Below are 21,871 nucleotides of genomic sequence, written 5' to 3' on the forward strand. Positions count from 1 at the left end.
ATTAGTTGGATAAATTTTGTTATATTCAAACACTGAGAAATGTTGGTCTCATCTTGATTGACAAGGGAGGCAGTTGGAGAGATTGGAATGTTCCCAGATGCCATGAGCCAAGGGCAAAAGTCAGTTGGTCTAAGAGTATAAATACCCCTAACAGCCATCTGGGAGGGGGTTCTCTCTCTGATTTGGACTTTGGTCCCTAGATCTTTAGGTCTCTGAATCTTCCTAGTTCTTTAGGTCACTGGGTCCCTGGGTGGTGAAGGGAGGAAGGGAGATCTGAGAAGAAGAGGGTGGTAGGATTTGAATACTTCCTGAACTCTGTCAAGGCTAATACACCACCAAAACTGATAATAAGAGACCTGAGAGGAAATCACCAAGAAAGCTGCAGCAAGGGCAGCCACCTCTCTGGTTTGGCAGTGGCCAAGCTGAACCAGAGGGGTTGTGAAGAACAATAGCTCCAGCTTTACTAAATCAAGAGCCTCCAGCCCTAAGTAATTATAGATTACAGATATTAGATTGACAGGGTCTCCAATCCCCAATCTGTATCCTTATTATCCTTTCCCTAATTAAGATCATAGATAAAGTATTTAATAAGTACCTTCCTGAGTGATCATTATATCACGACCCTTGGGGAGGGAGAAAATGCAGTCAGATAAATGTGATCCAAGGCTAATCAGAGCCTAATATTAATAATTGATCCAACCCCAGGTGGGACCTGAAAGAGTTACCTATCCACCTGACCATTCGGGGTCCTTCCTGGGCAACTATTATTGAAAGAGGAAATTATAACAACTGGCAAGGGTGATTGGGGTTGGTGTTCCCCCATCACCAGCACCTAGGGAGAATACAAAGATACATTCCACCTCACTAGAGATATATCTCCTCGAGGATCCTTTTCTTTTTCTTTATAACAATCTTCTGTATAAAAATTGCAGATAGTAGTAGTTTGATGAATGGTATAAATTGACCCTAAAACTAAGTAGTAATCCTGCAATCTCAAGGTATGCTGATTGATCCCTAACTTACTCAATAAGTTGAGGAGAGAAAGGATTGGCCTACACACCCAGAACTCTGGATCCAGACTGAGTCAACCAGGGCTTGGTCTCTCTCTCTCTCTCTCTCTCTCTCTCTCTCTCTCTCTCTCTCTCTCTCTCTCATATAGGGCACAGCCCAACTGACAATAGGTCTCATGCCCTGGCATGGCATCAGGAATCTCCCAAGATTCCAAGCTTCCAACTGGCAGCCCTGCCCCCCAGACATGGCTTCTTGCAAATCTTGCAAAAACTTAACTTACAGCTGATACCTGAAATTCCATGAGGATTCATTCCTCTGACCTAAGAATTCATTACTTATTTTTTAAAAAAATGCTGGTAAGGATAATAAATCAACCCTATCGATAATCTGTTTATTAATGTGAAAGAGTTCATCATATCCTTTTGTAAAAACAAATTTTGCTACAATGTAAGGACAAAATAACTTGAAGAAACTGCAGAGAGATGTCACCATGCTTTGGGAGGTGGGAAGACACAAAAGGGGAAGTTGGGATTGACAAAGACAAACTTTTACCACTTCTCTCAAGGCTGTTCTGATATTTAAATACATGCTAATATTCATCTAATGCCCTAAAGTCTGTGATCTTTTTTCTAATTCAGTGATTCAAAAAAACTGCTTAACTTCAATTCCAAGTAGGGATATTTAAAAATTTTTGGCTGGTAATATTCGTCTGAGAACATTTAAAGAAAAAGAAAATCTTCAAAATAAGCCTTCAGTTGTACTATTTTGTAATTTATAAAATAAAGGCTTTTAAAAGGGAAAATCTCACTAACATGTTAAGAGTGATGCTATTTATTCATGATTAACACTAAATTTTCTAATGTAACTTTGAAATAATTAGTTTATATCAAATAAATTATACCAAATTATGATACAATAATAACTCACATTTATGTAATACAACCCTGTTTACAAAATTCTTTCCTCATAATACTCCAAGAAATACAATTAATTGGAATAATAATAATAATTATGAATATGTTGCACTTTAAAGGTTACAAAGCAATTCATATACATAAATCTCATGGAAACCTCATAACAACTCTGTGAAATGGGTACTCTTGTCACTCACTTGTTTTCAGACACGTCCAGCTCTTGGTGAGCCCACTTGGGGCTTTCTTCACAAAGATATTGGAGTAGTTTGCCATTTCCACTTCCAGCTCATTTTACAGATGATGAAACTGAGGAAAACATGGTTAAGTGACTTGCCCAGAGTCACACAATAAGTGTCTGTGGCTGGAATTAAACTCAGGAAATCGTCCTGATTCTAAGGCCAGCACTCTATCCGTAGTTAATTATAATACAGGTTGGCTACTAACATGCCATCTGAAACTTGGTTGTCCAGGATCTAAGAATGCATTTTCTTATGTGAAAATTATTGTAAAAGCTGATTCAGGTCACAGACAAGCCTACAAAATGAATCATTTCATTCAAAACATTCCATAGATCTTCCTCTAAAGGTTTTCTTCAAAATCTAATTACAGAGGAGAAGGAGTCGGGATTTCTGAAGGTTCTGTCAAATGAATACTTTTCCAGTAGGGAAAACCTCTAAGGAAGATCTAGTGAAGTGGCCATGATATAATAGGAAAGTATATGAGAAGGGAAAATTCTGAACAAAAAAGCAGAATAAAAATGAGCTCCAGTTTCTTTTTAAGTTAAATGTCTTAGTATTGTTTTATTGAATTTGAAATGAAGTATAATCCCATTATAATGAAGATACAGTTTGCCAAATATTTAACAATCTATTATGGGCAAAGTATTGTGCTAGAAAAGACAGCGATACATAAGAATCCCACTGGAAAATTTCCTGGCAGGAGGCAGCCAAAGGATTACCCATGGGTTCTTTGAGAACTAGTGTGGCTAAGTTCAGACAAGGTCATCCACAGGAGACTGGCCACATGAAGAAACTCTATGAGTTTCCAATGTTATGAATCATAATAAAACTATAAAGAAAGATTAGTAAGTAAATAGAAAAAGAGAAGGGATAGGAAGTGAAACAGTTCTAGGTGAGAATAAAATCTAAGCCCAGTGAAAGTGAAGAAGGATATGTTGTTGCAATTGGAACAGTTGAAAGACTATGAGGTCAGCAAGTATGCTAGAGAGGTCATCAACAAGAATACTGAAGTCATGAAGGATGATGGTAAGGGAAGAGGCAAAGAGGTAAATTGAAATTCAGATAATAAAGTTACTTAAGAAGATGAGAAAATATTAATATATGAAATTAACAAGAAAAGGGAGAGGTAGTAGAATCAGATGGAAAAGAGGTTATTGAAAAACAGAAAAATGAACTAAAAATCACAACTGAGAGCAAGGACTAGGTGATGAATGGTTTGGAGTTCTTTGATATAGTGGAATGAAGTGCAATGGCAAGAGATACAGCAAGAAATAATCAAAGTAGAAGAGGTAAAGCCAAGATGGCACAGTATAAGCAGCAACCCAGTTGAACTTTTCCAACATTCCACTTTAAAATAATTACTCGAATCAAATTTTGGAGCAGTAGAGCCAAAAAATGGCTTTTTTTCAGTCTCAGAAAATTTAGGAGGTTGCCAAGAAAGGTCTGTGACACAAGATAGGGGGACATCCCAGAAAACAAGTGTCAGTAGCACAAATGATGGGGCTTGGAGGTGACCACAACAGAGGCAGAAGCAGCAGCTTCAAAAGCTCTCAGCTCAGAGACAGTAAGAGGATCACAACAGGTCAGTAGGAGATTATAGAGTATCCTTTACTGACAATGGGTGAAGCTGGAAACATTTGGCAAACCTCTATTGGTCCATATACCCAGAGTAGAGCGGAGCACTGGGGGTCAGTAACAAGGGAACAGGGTCCCTGGTCACAGTACCAAAGGAAAAAGGAACATTAATATTTATAGTTGCAGAGGAACAAAGACCCTTTCTAGGTAAAGATCAGAATACAGACCAGGAGAGAATACCCAGTATCACACAACCTTGGAAGCACTAAAAACTTGCTAACTCCCAGAACTAGCTCTGAAAACAATAACATGGAAAAAGCCTGATGCAATGCCTCCCCATCACTAGGTGAGCAGAGCCTAACTTAAATATAAAGTTCAAAGTCAGGATATAGTCTGGGAAAAAGAGCAGACCACCACAACAAAATGAACTCGACAATAAAAAGCTACTACAGTGGCAGGGGAGTCAAAAATATAAACCCAGAAGACAACATGAAAACAGCTACAAGAAAAGTTTTTTTAAAAAGTGATAATTGGATTGAAGTCCATCAAAAATTCCTAGAGAAGTTAAAAAAAAAGATGAGTGTTAGAAGCAAAATTGGGAAAAGAAATGAGAAATATGCAAGAAAATAATGGAAAGAGAATGGCTTGATAAAGGGAGCACAAAACTGAAGAAAATAACACCTAAAAAATCGGAATTGGTCTAATGGTAAAAGAGGCAGAAAAATTCACCAAAAAAAAAGAACTTTTTAAAAAACAGAACTGACCAAATGGAAAAAGAGTTGGATCGAAGAATTCCTTTAAAATTAGATTTGAGCAACTAAAATTTCCATGAAAATTAAGAAATAATTTTAAAAGTCAGAAGAATGGGAAAAAAGAAAAATGTAAATTATCTCATTTGAAAAAGAAACAGATCTACAAAATAGATTGAGAGATAATTTAAGAATTGTCTGAAACATTGGGAGATAATTTAAGAATTACCTGAAAGCCATAATAAAAAGGTTAAATATCATATTTCAAGAAAGTTATAAGAGAAACATGCCTTAATATCTTAAAATCATAGGATAAAATAGAAATGGAAAGAATCTGCCAATCATCTCCTAAAAGATCCTGAAATGAAAACTCCTTGAAATGTTACACCCAAATTCCAGAGCTCCAAGGTCAAGGAAAAAATAGTGTAAGTAGCCAGAAAGGAACAATTCAAATATTGTGAAGCCACATTCAAGGTTACATAAAATTTAGCATCTTCTACATTAAAGGAGGGGCAGGCTTGGAATATGATATTCCACAAGGCAAAAGAGTTAGGATTACAACCAAGAATACCTAAATAGCTAAAATGAGTATAATCCTTTGGGGAGAAAAAGGATATTTAATGAAATAGAAGACTTTCAAAGATTTCTGATAAAAAGACCAGAGGTTAATAGAAAAACCTGCCACAAACATAAGACTCAAGAAAAGCATAAAAATGGTAAAAATGAAACTAAAATCATAAGGAGCTTGATAAAATTAAACTATTAATATGCTCGTATGAAAAGATGATACAGGTAACTCCTAAGAACTTCATCATTTTCAGGACAGCAAAAGGAATCAACATGGACAGAGGGCATGCATATGAACTGATTATGTTGGGATGATGTCTAAAAAATATGAAGAGAAGAGAAAAAAGAATGCACTGAGAGAGAAAAAGGAAGAGGTAGAATGAGGAAGATTTTTCTCTCATAAAAGAGGCAGCCAAGGAAGTGTTTTGTTTTGTTTTTTTTAACAATGGAAGAGAAAATGAAAGGTAGGAAGGGGTGGCAAGCAATGCTTAAACCTCACTCTCATCGGAATTGGTTCAAACAGGGTTAGAAATCTATCATAACTAGGGAAATTGAAAGGGAAGGGATAAGATAAGAGATAGGGGGAGCTGTGATAAAAGGAGGTTTAAGTAAAGGAGGTAGTGTCGGATGCAAAATAAAACTTTTTTTGGAGGGACAGGATAAAAAAGACAGAAGATTAAACAGAATAGGATGGAAGGAAGTGCACAGTAGTCATAATTGTGAATGTGAATGAGATGAGTTCATCCATAAAATGGAAGAAGAGAGCAGAATAGATTAGAAGAAACCAGAATCCAACAATGTATTGTTTACAAGAGACACACTTAAAATAAAAAAGCACAGAGTTAAAATAAAAGCCTAGAGAAGAATCTATTGTGCTAAGTTAAAAAGGGTTAGCAATCATGATCTCAGACAAATCAAAAATTGACTTAATTAAAAGAAATAAGGAGTATTATTGCTACTGGATCTATATCCCAAAGAGATCAGAGATAAGGGAAAAGGACCTACCTGTACCAAAATATTTTAGCAGCTCTCTTTGTAGCAGAAAGGATTTGGAAACTAAGGAACTGTTCATCACTTGGGGAATGGATGAACAAGCTGTGGTAAACGGTATTATAATGGAATACTATTGCACCACAAGAAATGATGAACAGGATGATATCAGAAAAACTTGGAAAGACTTATATGAACTGATGCAAAGTGAAATGAACAGAGCCAGGAGAATAATGTATATAGTAATAGAATTATTATATGATGATCAATTGTGAAGGACTAAACCATTACCAACAAAGTAAGTTTCTAAGATAAACACAAGGAACTCAATGAAAATGCAATCCACAGTCAAAGAAGGAATTGTTAGAGTCTGAGTAGATCACAGCATGCCATCCTCTACTATACTTCCTTCATGAGATTTCTATTGTATGTGTGATGTGCCTTCTATCACAACATGAGCAATATGAGAATATGCATTGTAAAAAGTGCTGATAGAACATATCAGATTATGTACAACCTTGGGGGAGGGAGCGAAAGGAGGAAGGGAGAAAATTTGAATCCTAAAATATCAGAAAACAATTGTCAAAAACTGTTTCTATTTATAAATGAAAAAGAAAATTTAAGAGATAAATAGAGAAGCTATACTTTACTAAAAGATGCCATGGATAATGAAGTGTTATAAAAAATTTACAGCAAGTTTCTCTGATAAAGGCTTCATTTTTCAAATATTTAGAGAATGGAGTCAATTTTATAAAAATAAGAGCCACTTCTATTTAACAAATAATCAAAGGATACAGACACAGTTTTCAGAAGAAGAAACCAAAGCTATCTGTAGTCATATAAAAATGGCTCTAAATCACTATTAATTAGAGAAATGCAAATTAAAACAACTCTGAGGTACCACCTCACACCTATCAGAATTGACAAATGCTGGGGGGGGGGTGGATAAAGGAAAATAGGTACATTAATGAACTGCTGGTGAATTGAACTTGTCCAACCATTCTGAAGAACAATTGGAACTAAGCCCAAAGGGCTATAAAAACTGTATACTCTTTCACAAAGTAATACCATTACTAGGTCTGTATCCCAGAGATTAAAGAAAAAGGAAGAGGACCTATATGTACAAAAATGTTTATAATAACTCTTTTTATGGTGGCAAAGAATTGGAAATTGAGGAGATGCTAATCAATCGGGGAATGGCTGAACAAGTTTGGCATATCATTATGGTGGAGTGCTATTGTGCTCTAAGAAATGATGAAGGGGTAGTTTCAGAAAAAAAATGTGACAAGATCTACATGAACCGAAGAACCAAGAGATTATTTTGTACAATAACAGCAAAGTTTTAATTATAATCCATTAGAAAAGATTTAGCTACCCTGAAGATCCAATGATCCAAGATAATTCCAAAAAACTTGTGATAAAAAAATGCTATCCACATCCAGAGAGAACTGATGAACTATGAGTGCAAACTGAAGTATAATTTTTCTCATTTCCTTTATTTTGGTGATATGGCTAATGTGGAAATATGTTGTGCATGATTTCATGTATATAATTGATATAATTTTTCTTGCCTTTTCAGTAGGTAGGGGAGAGGTGGGAAGAAGGGAGAGAATCTGGAAATGAAAATTTTAAAAGAAAAGAATATTAAAAGTAAATATGTAATAAAAAATAAGTACTGAAAATCCTCATTCGCCAAATGAATGGATTGGATTAGATAATAACTAAGGCCTCTTCCAGTTCTAAATTATATAATTTCATTAAACTCTGAACAAGGGTAATAGCAACAAGAATAGATAAAAAGGAAAATATGAGATAAAATCATTAGAAATCATAGGACTTGCCAAATAACTGAATATGGGAGGAATCAAAGCTAGCAAAGTTTAATTAACCCTTGACACTTCCTCATGACCTTATAATTTGGGGAGAAATGGAAGGAATAATTTTCAGGGGAGAAAACTGGCAAGGATATTGTATCCTCAGTAGAAAATAAGATTTAAGTATTTCAGAATGTAGATAAGTTTCTTTAAATTATATCAAGGTTATAAAAGGGCACAAAGGTAGTGAGCAAGGCAAAAAGGGTGACTATTTTTGTAATATGTGTGTATATATGTACATATGAATCATACTTATGTAAAATATATTTTTATATACAAGGCATATCATTTGACCATAATATGATCACTTAAAAGTATGTATACAAAAATAATTCTTTCTATATGTATATGTATTTGTGTATAAATATGCAGTATTCTGTTTAGAGGGAACGTTTGAATATAGTACAATAAATATAGTGTCACAGTTTGATACTTTCAAACTAAGCTTTTTATACTATCAGTTTTCAAAGTTCAAGAAATATCCAGTCCCAGATAAAAGGAAATCACAAGTGAATAAACTATTTTTGATGATTCGCACCACATTTTCTCCTCTAATAGCACAGTCAGTTATTTGACTATATCCCTTTTTTATAAAAGAAAAACAAACAGTGGGGATGTGTGTGACCTTGAATAAGCCACTGAATCCATGATGAGTCAGTGGCATATCTGGGAAATGAGGACAGATTTCCTGATTCCCAGATTAATCCTTTAACCACAAGACAACAAACTGTTAATTCCCTCTAAAAACAGCTTAACTAAAGGCACACACAAGGCTTTCCCTACAATAGAAAATAATGAAAAACTTAGTGCATTGTGTTAACTGAAAGATATATTAATAGGAGGCCCAAGAAGATATGAAAATGAGGGGAGAGGGGAAGGAACCAAAAGCTTTAAAAGTTACCAGATTAGTACCTGGCAGTTGTTTCTTGCTTCAAAATCATCACTTCCAGATTTTCTTTCCTGATTTAATTTTTGAAAACTCTCTCGTAGTAGGTAACAAACCAACCACTTGTATGCTGCCAGAGAAACTTAAAAACAAAAGAAATGACAGCTGTCACATGACTATATCTTGGGAAGTTCATTCCATTAGCAAGCACTTAGATTGTGGGGGTCTAATCTTAAAACAGTTCACCGTCTCTTTTGGATAACTAATAGGAGTTTATGACATAGCATTTTGTACATATTCAATACTTGATAGACATTTTCTTCTCTGATTTTCACAACAGTCCTGTGGGGGTAGATGGTACAAGCATGACTTGCAGATAAGAAGCCAGAGCACAAGGAACTTAAATGACTTCTCCATGTTTGCAAAGCTAGCAGGAAGGGAAGGCAGGATCAGACACCGAATCCAGTGGTCTATTTAACCCATGAGGCTGCTGCTCTGATACATGAAGATCTGAATATTATTTGTTTTGAAACGTGCATTCCAAATGAAGTTAATATATCAGTCAACAAGCATTATTAAGAATCTGCTACATGCTAGGCACTGCACTAGGTATACAAAGATAAAAAGAAACAATCCTACCTTCAAAGAGATTACATTCTAAGTGGAAAAACAACATAAAAATATAATAGTATATGTAAATAGTATGTCATAAATTGAAGGAAACCAGGAAAGACATAAGATGAAGTTTCAGCCGAGTCCTGACGGAAATGAGGGCCTCCAAGAGGTAGAAGCAAGGAATGACCTCATTCCCATACAGGAATGGGGTGGAGGGTTGGCGGGACTTGGAGCAGAACAGCCAGTGTAAATGTACAGAGATATGAGTGTTATAAGTCCAGTTTGGCTAGGTTATTTAGTTTATGGAGGGAATTAATATATAAGGCTAGACAAGTAGGAAGGAGACAGAACATAAAGAGTTAGTGGTAAATCATAGGGGTATATATTTGATACGAGAGATAAAAGCAATCCACTATTAATTAATGAATAAAGGAATAGCATGGCTAAGCCTGTGCATTAGGAAAATTACTTTGACAACATATGGAGGATAGATTGAAGTGAGGAAAGAATTGAATTTTTGAGATCAATTAAGAGTCTACTGGAATAATCTGGAGGAAAAGTGATAAAAGCTTGAGATAAGATGGTAGGTGTGTGAGTGGAGAAACTGGCTATATGCAAAAGAAGTTATGGAGGAAGCAACTGATTGACTAAATAAAGTGAACAAGAACTTAAGAATAATATCAAGGTTATAAATCTAGGTTATTGGAATGATAAATGTGGAGTGGAGGAAGCAGGGATAAAAAAACAAGTTCTGTTTTGGACATACTGAGTTCAGATGTCTATGGGCAGATAGTTCAAAATGTCTAATAGGCAATGGGTGACTAGAGCTGGGGAGCCTGACAAGGGATAGCAATATAGTTGTGAGTCATCTACAAAATGATAATAGTTAAACTCATGGGAAGAGGTGAAGTTAATGAGTGTAGAAAAGAAAGAAGAGGACCCAGGAGAGAGCTTTGGGGAACATATAAAGTTAGAGGACATAATATAGACATGAAATAGACAATCCAGCAAAGAAGACTGAGATGAACCGAGATAAAGCATTGTCATCACCACCCAAAGAAGAGAGAATATCACATGCTGCTAAGAGGTCTAAAGGGAAAAGGATTGAGAAAGGGCTTTAGATTTAAGAGATCAATGTGCTTATTAGATTGGTTGGTTTGTTTCTTTTTAAAGAATAGGCTTGTTCTAGAATTCCTTATATTCATAGTCACAGAAATAAAGATTCCAAATCCTTTTAAGTAAAATTCATTTTGAAGTAACTCAGTTTTAACAAGTTACTAGAACATTTATTATTAGAATATTTTTTTAAACCTGCTATGTTTCTTGCATAGTAGTCATTTTGGGGGAACATTTGTATCAGCTGATATTTCCACAAATTTATTTTTACATCTTTGTATTTTTCATCATGTGTTAAATTCTTCCTCTGATGGTCAGTTCTTATAAAGATGAACAAAAGATTAGTATCATGAGGATGGTAATATTTTCCATGATTTATTTATGCAACAATGAATTTTAAGGAATTTTAAGGCACAAAACTATTTTTGCTAATTCCTTTTTACAACAAATCAGATATAGCAGCCACACAGTGACCCACTAACTGTGGGACTGTTCCATTTACACATCACACACAATGTGCTTTTTATCAAATGCTGCCCCAGCATTTTAAATGGAAATCACAAAGTCACAGTATGTTAGAGCTGGGAAAAAATAATCTAGTCCAATGCCTTCATTTTACAGAAGAGGGAAGTGAGGCCCAAGGAAGCAAATATTACTGATTTGCTATTAGTAACTGATGATGATGATGATGATGTGTGTGTGTTCGTGTATTCGTGTATCTTTCCCTTTTCAAGCATAAGGTGGATGGCCACTCACTGGAGATACTACTGAGGGGATCTGGATGCAGATTTCACTAGATGACCTCTAAAATCCTTTCCTACTCTATTGCTTTGTTATTCTTGAAGTTTTATGCCACTCTGTTTAAGTTTTTTACATATAACCTGGGAATATGGTCATCTGTGTATATGTCCTCTTACTAGGCTGTAAACTACTTGGGACCAGTGTTGTATAGTTTTTCAATCTTTCACTACTGCCTCTTTCCCACCCAGAAATGGGTACAGTGCTTTTACACACCGTAGGCACTTAATAAATGGAAAATGAAATGGAAAATCATCTTGCTAAAATCTAACTTCTTCATTTTATAGATAAGGAAACAGAGACCAAGAAGAAATAGCTTTCCAATGGTCAATTTTTTTAATTTTCAAAATAAATCTGTTATATATGATAGTATTGGGTTTGCTTTATCCTTCCAATAGCCTTTTCTGATTTCATCCTCTTTGTTCTTTCTTCCTCTTCCTTGACCTTTTGACCCTGTTGACTATCCCTTCTTTCTTTATAATCTCTCTTTCTTTGGTTTTGTTGACAGCAATCTCCCCTGGTTTTCCAATTACATGTCTGTCCATTCCTTGGTCTCCAACAGTTAAGCATTCTTACCCCAAATCCCAGCTGTGAGCGCCCTTCCCCAAGATTTTATCCTTACTCTTCTGTCTGTCTCTATGTATAGATGGTGGTTTACTTCCTTCCCATGACCTCAGTTATCACCTCTATGAAGATGACTCCTAAATATATATATACATATATATGTGTGTGTGTGTGTGTGTGTGTGTGTGTGTGTGTGTGTGTGTCTCCAACCCCAATCTCTCCAGAGCTTGAGTCCTATATTTCTGAGTAGTACTATACATCTCCACCTAGATAAGATACCAGAACTTTAGGACTGGTAAATTCTAAACTCATCGTCTCTCTCCCCAAACTTGTCCCTACCCCAGAATTTCTTAATTCTTCAGATTCTCCAAGCCACTTGGACATAAGAATATGGATTTATATCTGATTACTCTCTCCTTCATTTGCAGCATTATTTCATCAACTTTCAAGCCCTATGGATTCTACTGGCACAAAATTTCTTGAATGTTTCTCTTCCACACTATCCACACAATTCTGCAATTCTAATTGATGCCTTTATCCCTCTCACCTAGACAAACTATAACAGCCTTCTAAAATGGTCACTCTTCTTTTTGGTTCCTCCCCTCTCTAAACCATTATTCCCTGAATGACAATTATTTTCCTAATAAATAGGTCAGATCAAGAACATTCATTCCCCTAATTTAAAACCCTAAGTGGCTCCCTGTTGTCTATAAGATAAACACAAGCTCTTTACCTTTGCATTTAATATCTTCCACAGTCTGAGTCTAAACTTCATTTCTACTTTTTAAAAATTCAATTACTAGCTATCCCAAATTTTAACCAATCTTCCCCTGCTTCTGTGAATGTATACAATTTTATCTCCTTTCCTAGAATGTATTCTGTGATTGAAGATGTCCAGTGGTTGAAATCTTTATGAAGCCTTTACTGAACTCTAAAACTTACAAATAAAAATAATATTCCACTCCTCTAATTTTCCTACAATCCTTTGGATTCTCTTTTGTTTTTATATATTCTACTTTATATACTTGTCTGTGCTCATGTTTTGTCTCACTTATTAAAATCTTTGCATAACCAATGATCTTGTACATAGTAGGCACTGAATAAATTTTTCTTAGGTGGAACTGAACTGAAATTCATTCTAGCTTTGAAAAGAGCTATTTCAATTTGGTATTTTCATCCTGAAATTCAGCTTAAAACTCTTAGAAGAAACATTCAAATATAAAGAAATAGAGTAATCAATTCTCAAAGAGTGGGAGTAATCTTGCTGCAAATGTCTAACTATGCCTTAGCTCCTATTACATGTAGATAGAATGACATAGAATAGTTTAGGGAAGGAACAAGACCCATCTCCTGGTCAAGGTGTATACCCCAAATATCAAAGAAGGAACTACGGTTAAGAAATGCTGAGAAAGACTTCAAAATAACAGAACATAAATAAATGTATCAAATAACAAGGGTTTGAATTGTAGTTTCTGAGTAGTCACTTTACCTCTCTAGGACAAACTTTCTTCATATGTAAAATAAGAGGTCTGCTTTGGACAATCTGCTATCCCTTTCAGTTCTAACCTATAAAGTAAATGGCCTTTGGACTCTCATGGACCATGGTCTTTCACTGGATGCCATTCACTCCAGTTAAGGAGGGACAGGGAAGCATAGGTGCATTATCCAATTAGGTAAGCTGGATTCAGAAACATTTGTAATCCAACTTAGTAAGAACATATACTATGACACATGCAAGCAATGAGTTAATGGTCCTTTTGCTCAAGTGCTTCTCTGATTGCTTTGTCCATACATAGTTGATAAGCACCAGATGATGCTAATAGCACATATATAGTGAATACATTATGAAGAAAAATAATGAGAGGAAAAGAATCAATTACTTGGAATGACATGTCAATTGCAAGACTTTCAGAAGACTCAATCCAAAATGTGGTAAATAAGTCTTAAGCTAGTTTCTATGAAGAACTTTTTTGACTTTATTACTATTTGTCTCAAAAAAGGTTGTAAATATATTTATTGACAAGCTAGCACATATTCGGGACTAAAATTCATGTCATGTAAAGATCAGTTAAAGAAATTTTGAATATTTTGTCTAGCCAAGAAAAGATTTGGGCAGAATTTGGAATAAAGAATTTCCTAACATTTAGAACTATCCAAAATGGAATTAGCTCCCTAAGGAACCAGTGAACTCCAGTCAGTGGAGGTCAAGGACAAACTGGATGACGGTTTGTCAGAGATGCTGTTAGGCAGGATTCATCCACTATATGGTAACTGGTCTAGATGACTTTTGAATTATCTTACAACTTTAAATGCTATGGTTTTATGGTATCCTTGGCACAACCTCAATTTAGGATCACCCAATGCATTAGAGACCCTCTTCTAGGTCTTTTTATATTTTGGGGATGCCAGTGGCTAATTCAGCCTCACCCATTTCATTTACAGGTTATGCAATTCAATTAAAAAATTTATTGCTGAGTATATAAAAAGAGGCCATACTTGTTTTTGGTGAGATCCTTTACTCCAGGCAAGTGGTCATCAATAATATACTGCAGTCTACTTAAAATAGATCCACTATTAATCTTTCCACTATACTGTGTGTCATCTACACTTATGATTTTTATAAGATCGTGGTGTCCTCAATTCATAGGATATACCATCACTGAGGGAATACTGATAGGTTACAAGAATGAACCTTGGTAGCAGTTAGTAGTCTGGGATCCAAATAGAAAAGGGAAATACATGACTCACACTTAGAAAGTAAATAAAAAAATTTCACATAAAGTCTAAGAAGTATATCTTATTTTCAGTGCAATAAATACTAAACGAATACATAAAACAGGTTAAATATGAGTCCCCCCCCCAAAGAACGAGTTATCCCTTAATATTTTGGGTTCACCAAGTCTGATCAATTTTTTGATCTAACTAACTTGATTTGTGCAAGGCTTGGAATCACTTAGTCCTATGAAGTTTCATGGTTCAAAAGTGAAGTATAATATTTACTACAAATCCAGAGGCAATTATATAGTAGTACGTAGAAAAATTGTATTAATGGAAGAATTTTCTCTATGTGGTTAAAAACCAATTCTCTTCATAACTGTGATACACAAATAAATTCCATAAACTCGTACCTTAACATTTTCTTAATATGAACATTGTTTGGGAATATCATGTAACTCACAATGAAGATATCTACTTTGTTTTAGGTTTTTAAAAGTTGTGTCATATTTTTTTAAAATTATTTTTTAAATGTGCCCAAAGTTTTCCTATTGTATGAGCATGCTTATCTACTCATAGATGTTTCATTTTCAATTACACACAATTCTGCATGACTGAGTCTGTGCAAACCTTCAGAACTGACAATTTGGATCTAGTTGATAATCTACTGTGTACTCTTCCAGGTTTGAAGAAGATTATCACAAAACACTGAATGTTAGCTAATGAGATGATAACAGTGGGTGGCTTTACTGCTTAAAACTAGGCCCTCCACAGTCTAGTGTTATCTCACATTTCCTTTTCATAAAAGGCAGTTTGCTAAGGATGGTAGAATCTTTGAAAGGTGAGTGTACAGAAAAGTTGAAAGCGTGTGACATATTCTCTCCTTATTCCTCAGAAGGATACCATCTATTCTGCCTCATTAGCTTCAACTGTCCTCCCTGCTTCTCCAATCTATCCATACATGCCACCAAACTCATATTCTTGAATGATCAAGTCAATTTTCTTCAAAACTTTCAATAGCACACTATGGTTAGCAGGATAAAACCCCAAATCCCTAGGAAGCTTTCAATTAATTAATTTAGAAACACAGCAAAAATAACCACAAAAGCAGCCCAAGTAGTACCTGACGGTAAAATAAGCCTGGGTTTCTGGAAATACTCTAGAGCAGTGATGGGCAAACTTTTTAAAGAGGGGGCCAAAGCAAAGGAAATGCTCATCTGTCAATCTGTTTCTAAGGCAACTCTTTCAAAGTTTCATTGTATTGTATCCTACTCATAGTATTCGTCAGATTAGGAATAATGTCCCACAGCCTGATAGAACATTTCAGGGGGCCGCATCTGGCCCGCAGGCCGTAGTTTGCCCATCACTGCTCTAGAGAGTTAAAATTGTTCACTCAAAGAGACCCAGTTAGCTTTTGAACAGGAAGTATGATTAACTATTTTTAGCAAAGGGAAATTATACATCCAAATAAAGTATATTTTGTTACATAATATTCTAATATTTTCAGTTTTTTTTTAATCTAATCTTGCTAGGTAGTTCACAGGCTTAGTTGGAATTCCCATAACATATCAAAAGAGGAAATAACACTTGTGAATAATAATAATTCCCAGTTCTATAGCAATTTAAAGTTTACAAAGTGCTTTTCTTTCGATAGTTCTATGAGAAGATAGTATGTCTCTTTTGCAGAGTAGGAAAGTACTCTGAGACTCAGTGAGGTTAAGGAGCATCCAGTGATATAGTTTGTAAGAATCTGAGATAAAATTCAAACCCAGGTTCCTTAATCCCACATCCAGAACTTTTTTCACCAAAATATGAAGTTTTCCTGAAATGAAATGCTATGTTTTGAATCATAACCTAAATTAAGTAATTTACAATCACTTTCTTGGTATTTAAAATGCACAGTAAATTTTGCAATTATTATAAGATAAATTATAAAGTTCATTAATATATTATATAAGAGAACAGTAATAAATTCTCTTAAAATTAAGAGAAAAGTTACCTGAAGAATCCATGCAATCTTCAACTCGAGATATCATAAATTTCTGGCCAAGAATATCTTTAAAATCTTCAAGAAAGTTTACAGATTCCAGTGGACTTTCAATACGAACTTTATCTGATAAATATTAAATATATTTATTGAAAGAATGAAACACAAAAATTAAGAATATATATAGCCTGAAGGTATGCCTTGACTTGGATAAACTATGCTCTTTCAGTAATCAATATCCATTCAGAATTGTCACTTTAGAAGCTATTTATAATTGCACTAAATCATACAAACATAGAATTTTAGAATTAGAAAGGATCTCAGAGATCATCTAGTCCAACCCTTCATTTTCTGGATGGGGAAAATGAGGCTTAGAGAGGTAAGGTAGTTTGCTTGAGCTAGAGAGCAGCAATGCTTAGACAATAAACTAGGTTTCTTAGCTCCCAGTCTAGTGCTATTTCCATGATTCTGGGGCGCCAAGACCTAGGCACATTCCAGAAGGAAGGACTCATAAATTACCATCAATAAAGTGGCTGTCAATGACCTTGTGACACAGTAATAACTGCCTTACTCAACTGATATATTCTGTTCCTAAGACTCAAGTAATTCATAGCATAACACAATGTGTAAGACTTTCTCTAAACCCTTAACAAGGAGAACGACACAAATACAGATGTGTAGGGAAAGCTGCCCGTGTCACCATATTCCAGGGCTGCACTACTGGGCTACATGGAAGCTTCACCTAGCTGTTTTGCTCAAACTGATCCACAAACTTTGCTCAAGAGGCCTAGTATTATTACCAGAGAAGATGATTTGGATCCAGAGGTGGTCTTTTTCTGCTTTTAGAAGCTGCTTCCAGGTTGGCACCTTCAGAATAGAAGAGAGTCTGGCATTCTCCTCCTCTTTAGGGCTCCTAGAACCAAATGGTGTCCACCTGCTTTCAAGAGCAATTGATTTTCTTCCTTGATTGGGATAACACTTCCCTCACCACATTGCCTCTACCAATTTCATACCTTTTAAAAGAGTGGATCTCAAATCTTTTGGTTTCAGGACCCTTTTACATTCTTTTTTTAAATTTATTTAAATTTAAATTTTGAATATTTTTCCATAGTTACATGTTTCATGTTCTTTCCCTCTCCCCCAAGCTCCCTACCCCACCCCGTAGCCGACATACAATTCCACTGGATTTTACATGTACCATTGATTAAGCACTAATTCCATATTATTGATAGTTGGACTAGAGTTATCATTTATGTCTACATCCCCAATACTATTGCCATCAGCACATGTGATCAAACAGTTGTTTTTCTTCTTTGTTTCTCCTCCCACAGTTCTTCCTCTGAATGTGGCTAGTTTTCTTTCTCATAAGTCTCTCAGAATTGTCCTGTGTCATTGCATTGCTGCTGGTACAGAAGTCCATTACATTCTATTTTACCACAGTATATCAGCCTCTGTGTACAATGTTCTTCTGGCTCTGCTCCTTTCGCTCTGCATCAATTCCTGGAGGTCTTTCCAGTTCACATGGAATTCTTCCAAACAATTTTGAGGTATCACCTCACACCCAGCAAATTGGCTAAAATGATAGCAGGTGTAATGAAGAGAAAAAACTGTTTTGACCCCATCTCTCTGTACTACACAGGGAGAGTAATGAATGCTGGAGGGGATGTGGCCAAATTGGGACATTAATGCATTGCTGGTGGAGTTGTGAACTGATCCAGCCTGGCAATTCTGGCTGGCAATTTGGAATTATGCTCAAAGGGCTATAAAAGACTATCTGCCTTTTGATCCAGCCATAGCAAGGCTTGGTTTATACCCCAAAGAGATAATAAGGGGAAAGACTTGTACAAAAATATTTATAGCTGCACTCTTTGTGGTGGCAAAAAAATTGCAAAATGATGGAATGTCCTTTGATTGGGGAATGGCTGAACAAATTGTGGTACATGCTGGTGATGGAATACTATTGTGATCAAAGGAATAATGAAATGGAGGAATCCCTTTTACATTCTTAAAAATCACTTGGAACCCCTCAAAACTTTGATTTATGCAGGTCATTTCCAGGAAGTGCTGGAACCAGTTTATATTGACTCATAAGAGCTGACCATTAAATTTTCGATCAGAACATTTACACTTTGGATTTTGGCAAAGACTACAAATATTGCCTAAACAAGTCTGGATTTTGTTTATTACTTTGTTGATTATCTAGATCAGTGGTTCCCAAACTTTTTTGGCCTACCACCCCCTTTCCAGAAAAAAATATTACTTAGCGCCCTGGAAATTAATTTTATTTTTAATTTTAATAGCAATTAATAGGAAAGGTAAATACACCTGTGGCTATCACTGCTCCCCCCCCCCGATTGCTGCAGCACCCACTAGGGGGCAGTGGCACCCACTTTGGGAATCATTGGTCTAGATTTAAGAAAGTTATGAGAGAAAATGTTCCTGATACAAATCAAAGTTAAAAGTCTGTCATGCATTTTTGAAGTGCCAGTGATTAAACATGTAATAGCATATATCATTGTTTATAGCTGTCAATATTCATCATTTTAGAAATTAAAGCTGATAAATTATAAAAGTCTTTACTCATTAATTCAATTACAGTAACAATAAGCCTATTACATGAAAACAAAAAATAGTATAATTTTATAAAAAAAAAACTATGTTTTACAAAACAAAAAAATTGGATATTTTATATATCTGACTTAATAAAAGATAGCTATTGTGTAAATGGAATTAGCTCATCCTCATTCATTGTTAGACTCTAGCCATCAGAAATAATGTCACCCCACCCAATTTAGTGGGGAGGGGAAGATCAATTACCCACATGTGACAATAAGTAACAAATCAAGAACAAGGGACTGCCCTTTGGGCAGTCCAAAACAGTGTTGAGGCTGCCATTTGTCCACTTGAAATTGGAGATGGATGCAGGAAGTAACAAAAGCTGCTCTCTTTTAAATATGGTGGTAACTTTCTGTGGAGGTTGTTGGCGTTTTGAACTTGGTGTGGAAGGATCTCTGGTGGGACCTCAGATTGCTTCCCTCTGAATTGTCACATGGGTAAGTTAGGCTGACTCTATCTTCCCTTGGCGTTTCTGGAGGCTCTAGCCTCAGGGAGGCCTCTCTTCTTAGAGGAGGCCTTGTGGCTAGAAGCCTTGTTTAAATAACCTCTGTGCCCCTCTGCTGGGCCTCTGAATCCCTACCTGGTTCGGGTCTCTGGTCTGGGCCAGAATTTCTCTCTTACAATTTCCCTACCTTCAACCTTCCTAATTGTAAATAAACTTTCATAAAAGTCATCCTGACTTGGGTCTATTTGAATTTGGAATTGAGTTAATCTGATTCCTGGCAAACATACCTTAAATATCTAGTTTCCCCTCTTTATGCTATATTTTCATTTTCTTCTTTGAAAAAATACATACCTTCTGTCTTAGAATCAATACTGTGTATTGGTTCCAAGGCAGAAGAGTGGCAAGGGCTAGGCAATGGGGTTTAGGAGATTTGCCCAGAGTCACAAAGCTGGGAAATGTCTGAGGTCAAATTTGAACCCAAGTCCTCCCATTTCTAGACCTTGCTCTCAATTCACTAAGCCACCTAGTTGCGTCTAAGGTAGCTATATTTCCACATCTGTTTCTGCATTCACTACATTACAACATGTTGTTTTGGTTGAAGTATATGAAGAAAATCTAGTTTCACAGAGAAATGTAGTTGGAAAAAGGAAGTACGTTTTAATAGGCAAATAACATCTTAATAACATTATGAACAGAGTTTTGGCCTCAGGAAATCCTAGGGATCTACAGATCACACTTTAAGAATCACTTTTAAAAATATGTATTCTCTTCTTTCAAATATAAAGCACATTTTAAGAGAACAAATAAAAAGGAAAACCTGCTCTTATTCAATCTGTAAAATTAATAACTGTTTTAAATAAGATACTCTTAAAATGCTATCCCGCCAAAAGGACTAACCTTGATGTCTGTCTGTAATGCAGTTCAGTAAATAGTTGCTAGTCTGTTGAAGCAGGACATTATTGTCTCCTTCATAGGTACAGTTTGGATCATTGTCATTTCTAATATCGCCCAAACGATTCACTACAATAAAACCACAAAGTTTTGAAGACTTAAAATACATATCAAATATATAGTACATCAAGGATGATTACAATTAATAATTTAAGGGCCCAAAATTAATGAAATATAGGATGTGGAAGAGGGAAGAAATAATAAGAAATCATTCATTTTAGCCTCTCAAGTAACAGAGGTACCTAAAATCTTAGTCAAGAAATATCATTCCTAGGAAGAGATTTCAGAAATTCCTAGAAGGGGTAAGAAGTAAGAAATGGAAGGGAAAGAAAATAGCATATCTTGGAAAAGTACATTATAAACCAAATAATGTCACTGAAATAGAAAAATGTATGAGGTGGAGAGAAGCAGGGAGGATAAGTACCTAAACTCTTATCTGGAGTTGGAAAGTGAGGGATAAAATAAATTGAAAAGAAAGAGAGTAACAAAAGTTTATTGAAGGAACTTGTGACTGAACAAAGTAATAGGAGAAAAGGTGATCTGGGACAGAAGACTGGTTTCAGATTTGTATGAGCAAAACAAATGGAAGAGATTAAATGCTGGCTTTTAAAAGAGAAAATTATAAATAAATTTAATCTAAGCACATATATAGATATATTATAATAAACAGTTCATAGTAGACAATATAATTCTAACAATAAATAGATTAAACTCCCTAATAAAAATTAAAAGAATACAGGGATGACTAAATGAACAGAACCCCAAAATGTGATGCAAATAAAAATTTAAAACATAGACCTACAGAGAAAAGGAAGGGATGGAGCAAAATCTATTATGCTTTAGGTCTAGAATTTTTAACTTGGCTTTTAATCATTTATTTTAAAATATTTTGATAACTACTTCAGTATAATTGGTTTCTTTTTGATCCTATGTATTTTATTTAATGTATTTATAAAAATTTATTCTGCAGAGTCCAGAGACTTTTTGAGACTGCCAAAGGGGTTTATGAAACAAACAAATTAAGAACCCCTATTTTAAGTGATTCTAAAAATGCATAAATTATCTCTATAATCTCACAATAAAATCATAAAAGATGATAGTAAAGAGAGACAAAATAAAGACATTACATTATGCTTATAGAAAAAAGCAATGAAAAAATTACATATATGTATATTCATGTATATATACATATATATATACACACACACATATAGATATATAATATTTATGCACCAAAAGACATAGTGGATAAGTTCTTG

The 21,871-nt window shown here is 35.1% G+C and overlaps 1 protein-coding gene across 5 annotated transcripts in view; it reads right to left on the reverse strand.

The window, feature by feature from the left end:
- ACOX3 (acyl-CoA oxidase 3, pristanoyl) overlaps positions 1-21,871 on the reverse strand; it is a 90,689-nt gene that overhangs the window by 12,863 nt on the left and 55,955 nt on the right. For all 5 annotated transcript variants that reach the window (XM_044681471.1, XM_044681473.1, XM_044681472.1 and 2 more), the window contains exons 10-12: positions 20,559-20,681; positions 16,613-16,726; positions 8,832-8,947 (exon numbers count right to left, since the gene is read on the reverse strand). In XM_044681471.1, coding sequence (XP_044537406.1) covers positions 8,832-8,947; positions 16,613-16,726; positions 20,559-20,681 — 353 coding nt within the window. The remainder of the gene's footprint in view (positions 1-8,831; positions 8,948-16,612; positions 16,727-20,558; positions 20,682-21,871) is intronic.

This window comes from Gracilinanus agilis, chromosome 6 (genome assembly GCF_016433145.1).
Source record: "Gracilinanus agilis isolate LMUSP501 chromosome 6, AgileGrace, whole genome shotgun sequence".
Taxonomy (NCBI): domain Eukaryota; kingdom Metazoa; phylum Chordata; class Mammalia; order Didelphimorphia; family Didelphidae; genus Gracilinanus; species Gracilinanus agilis.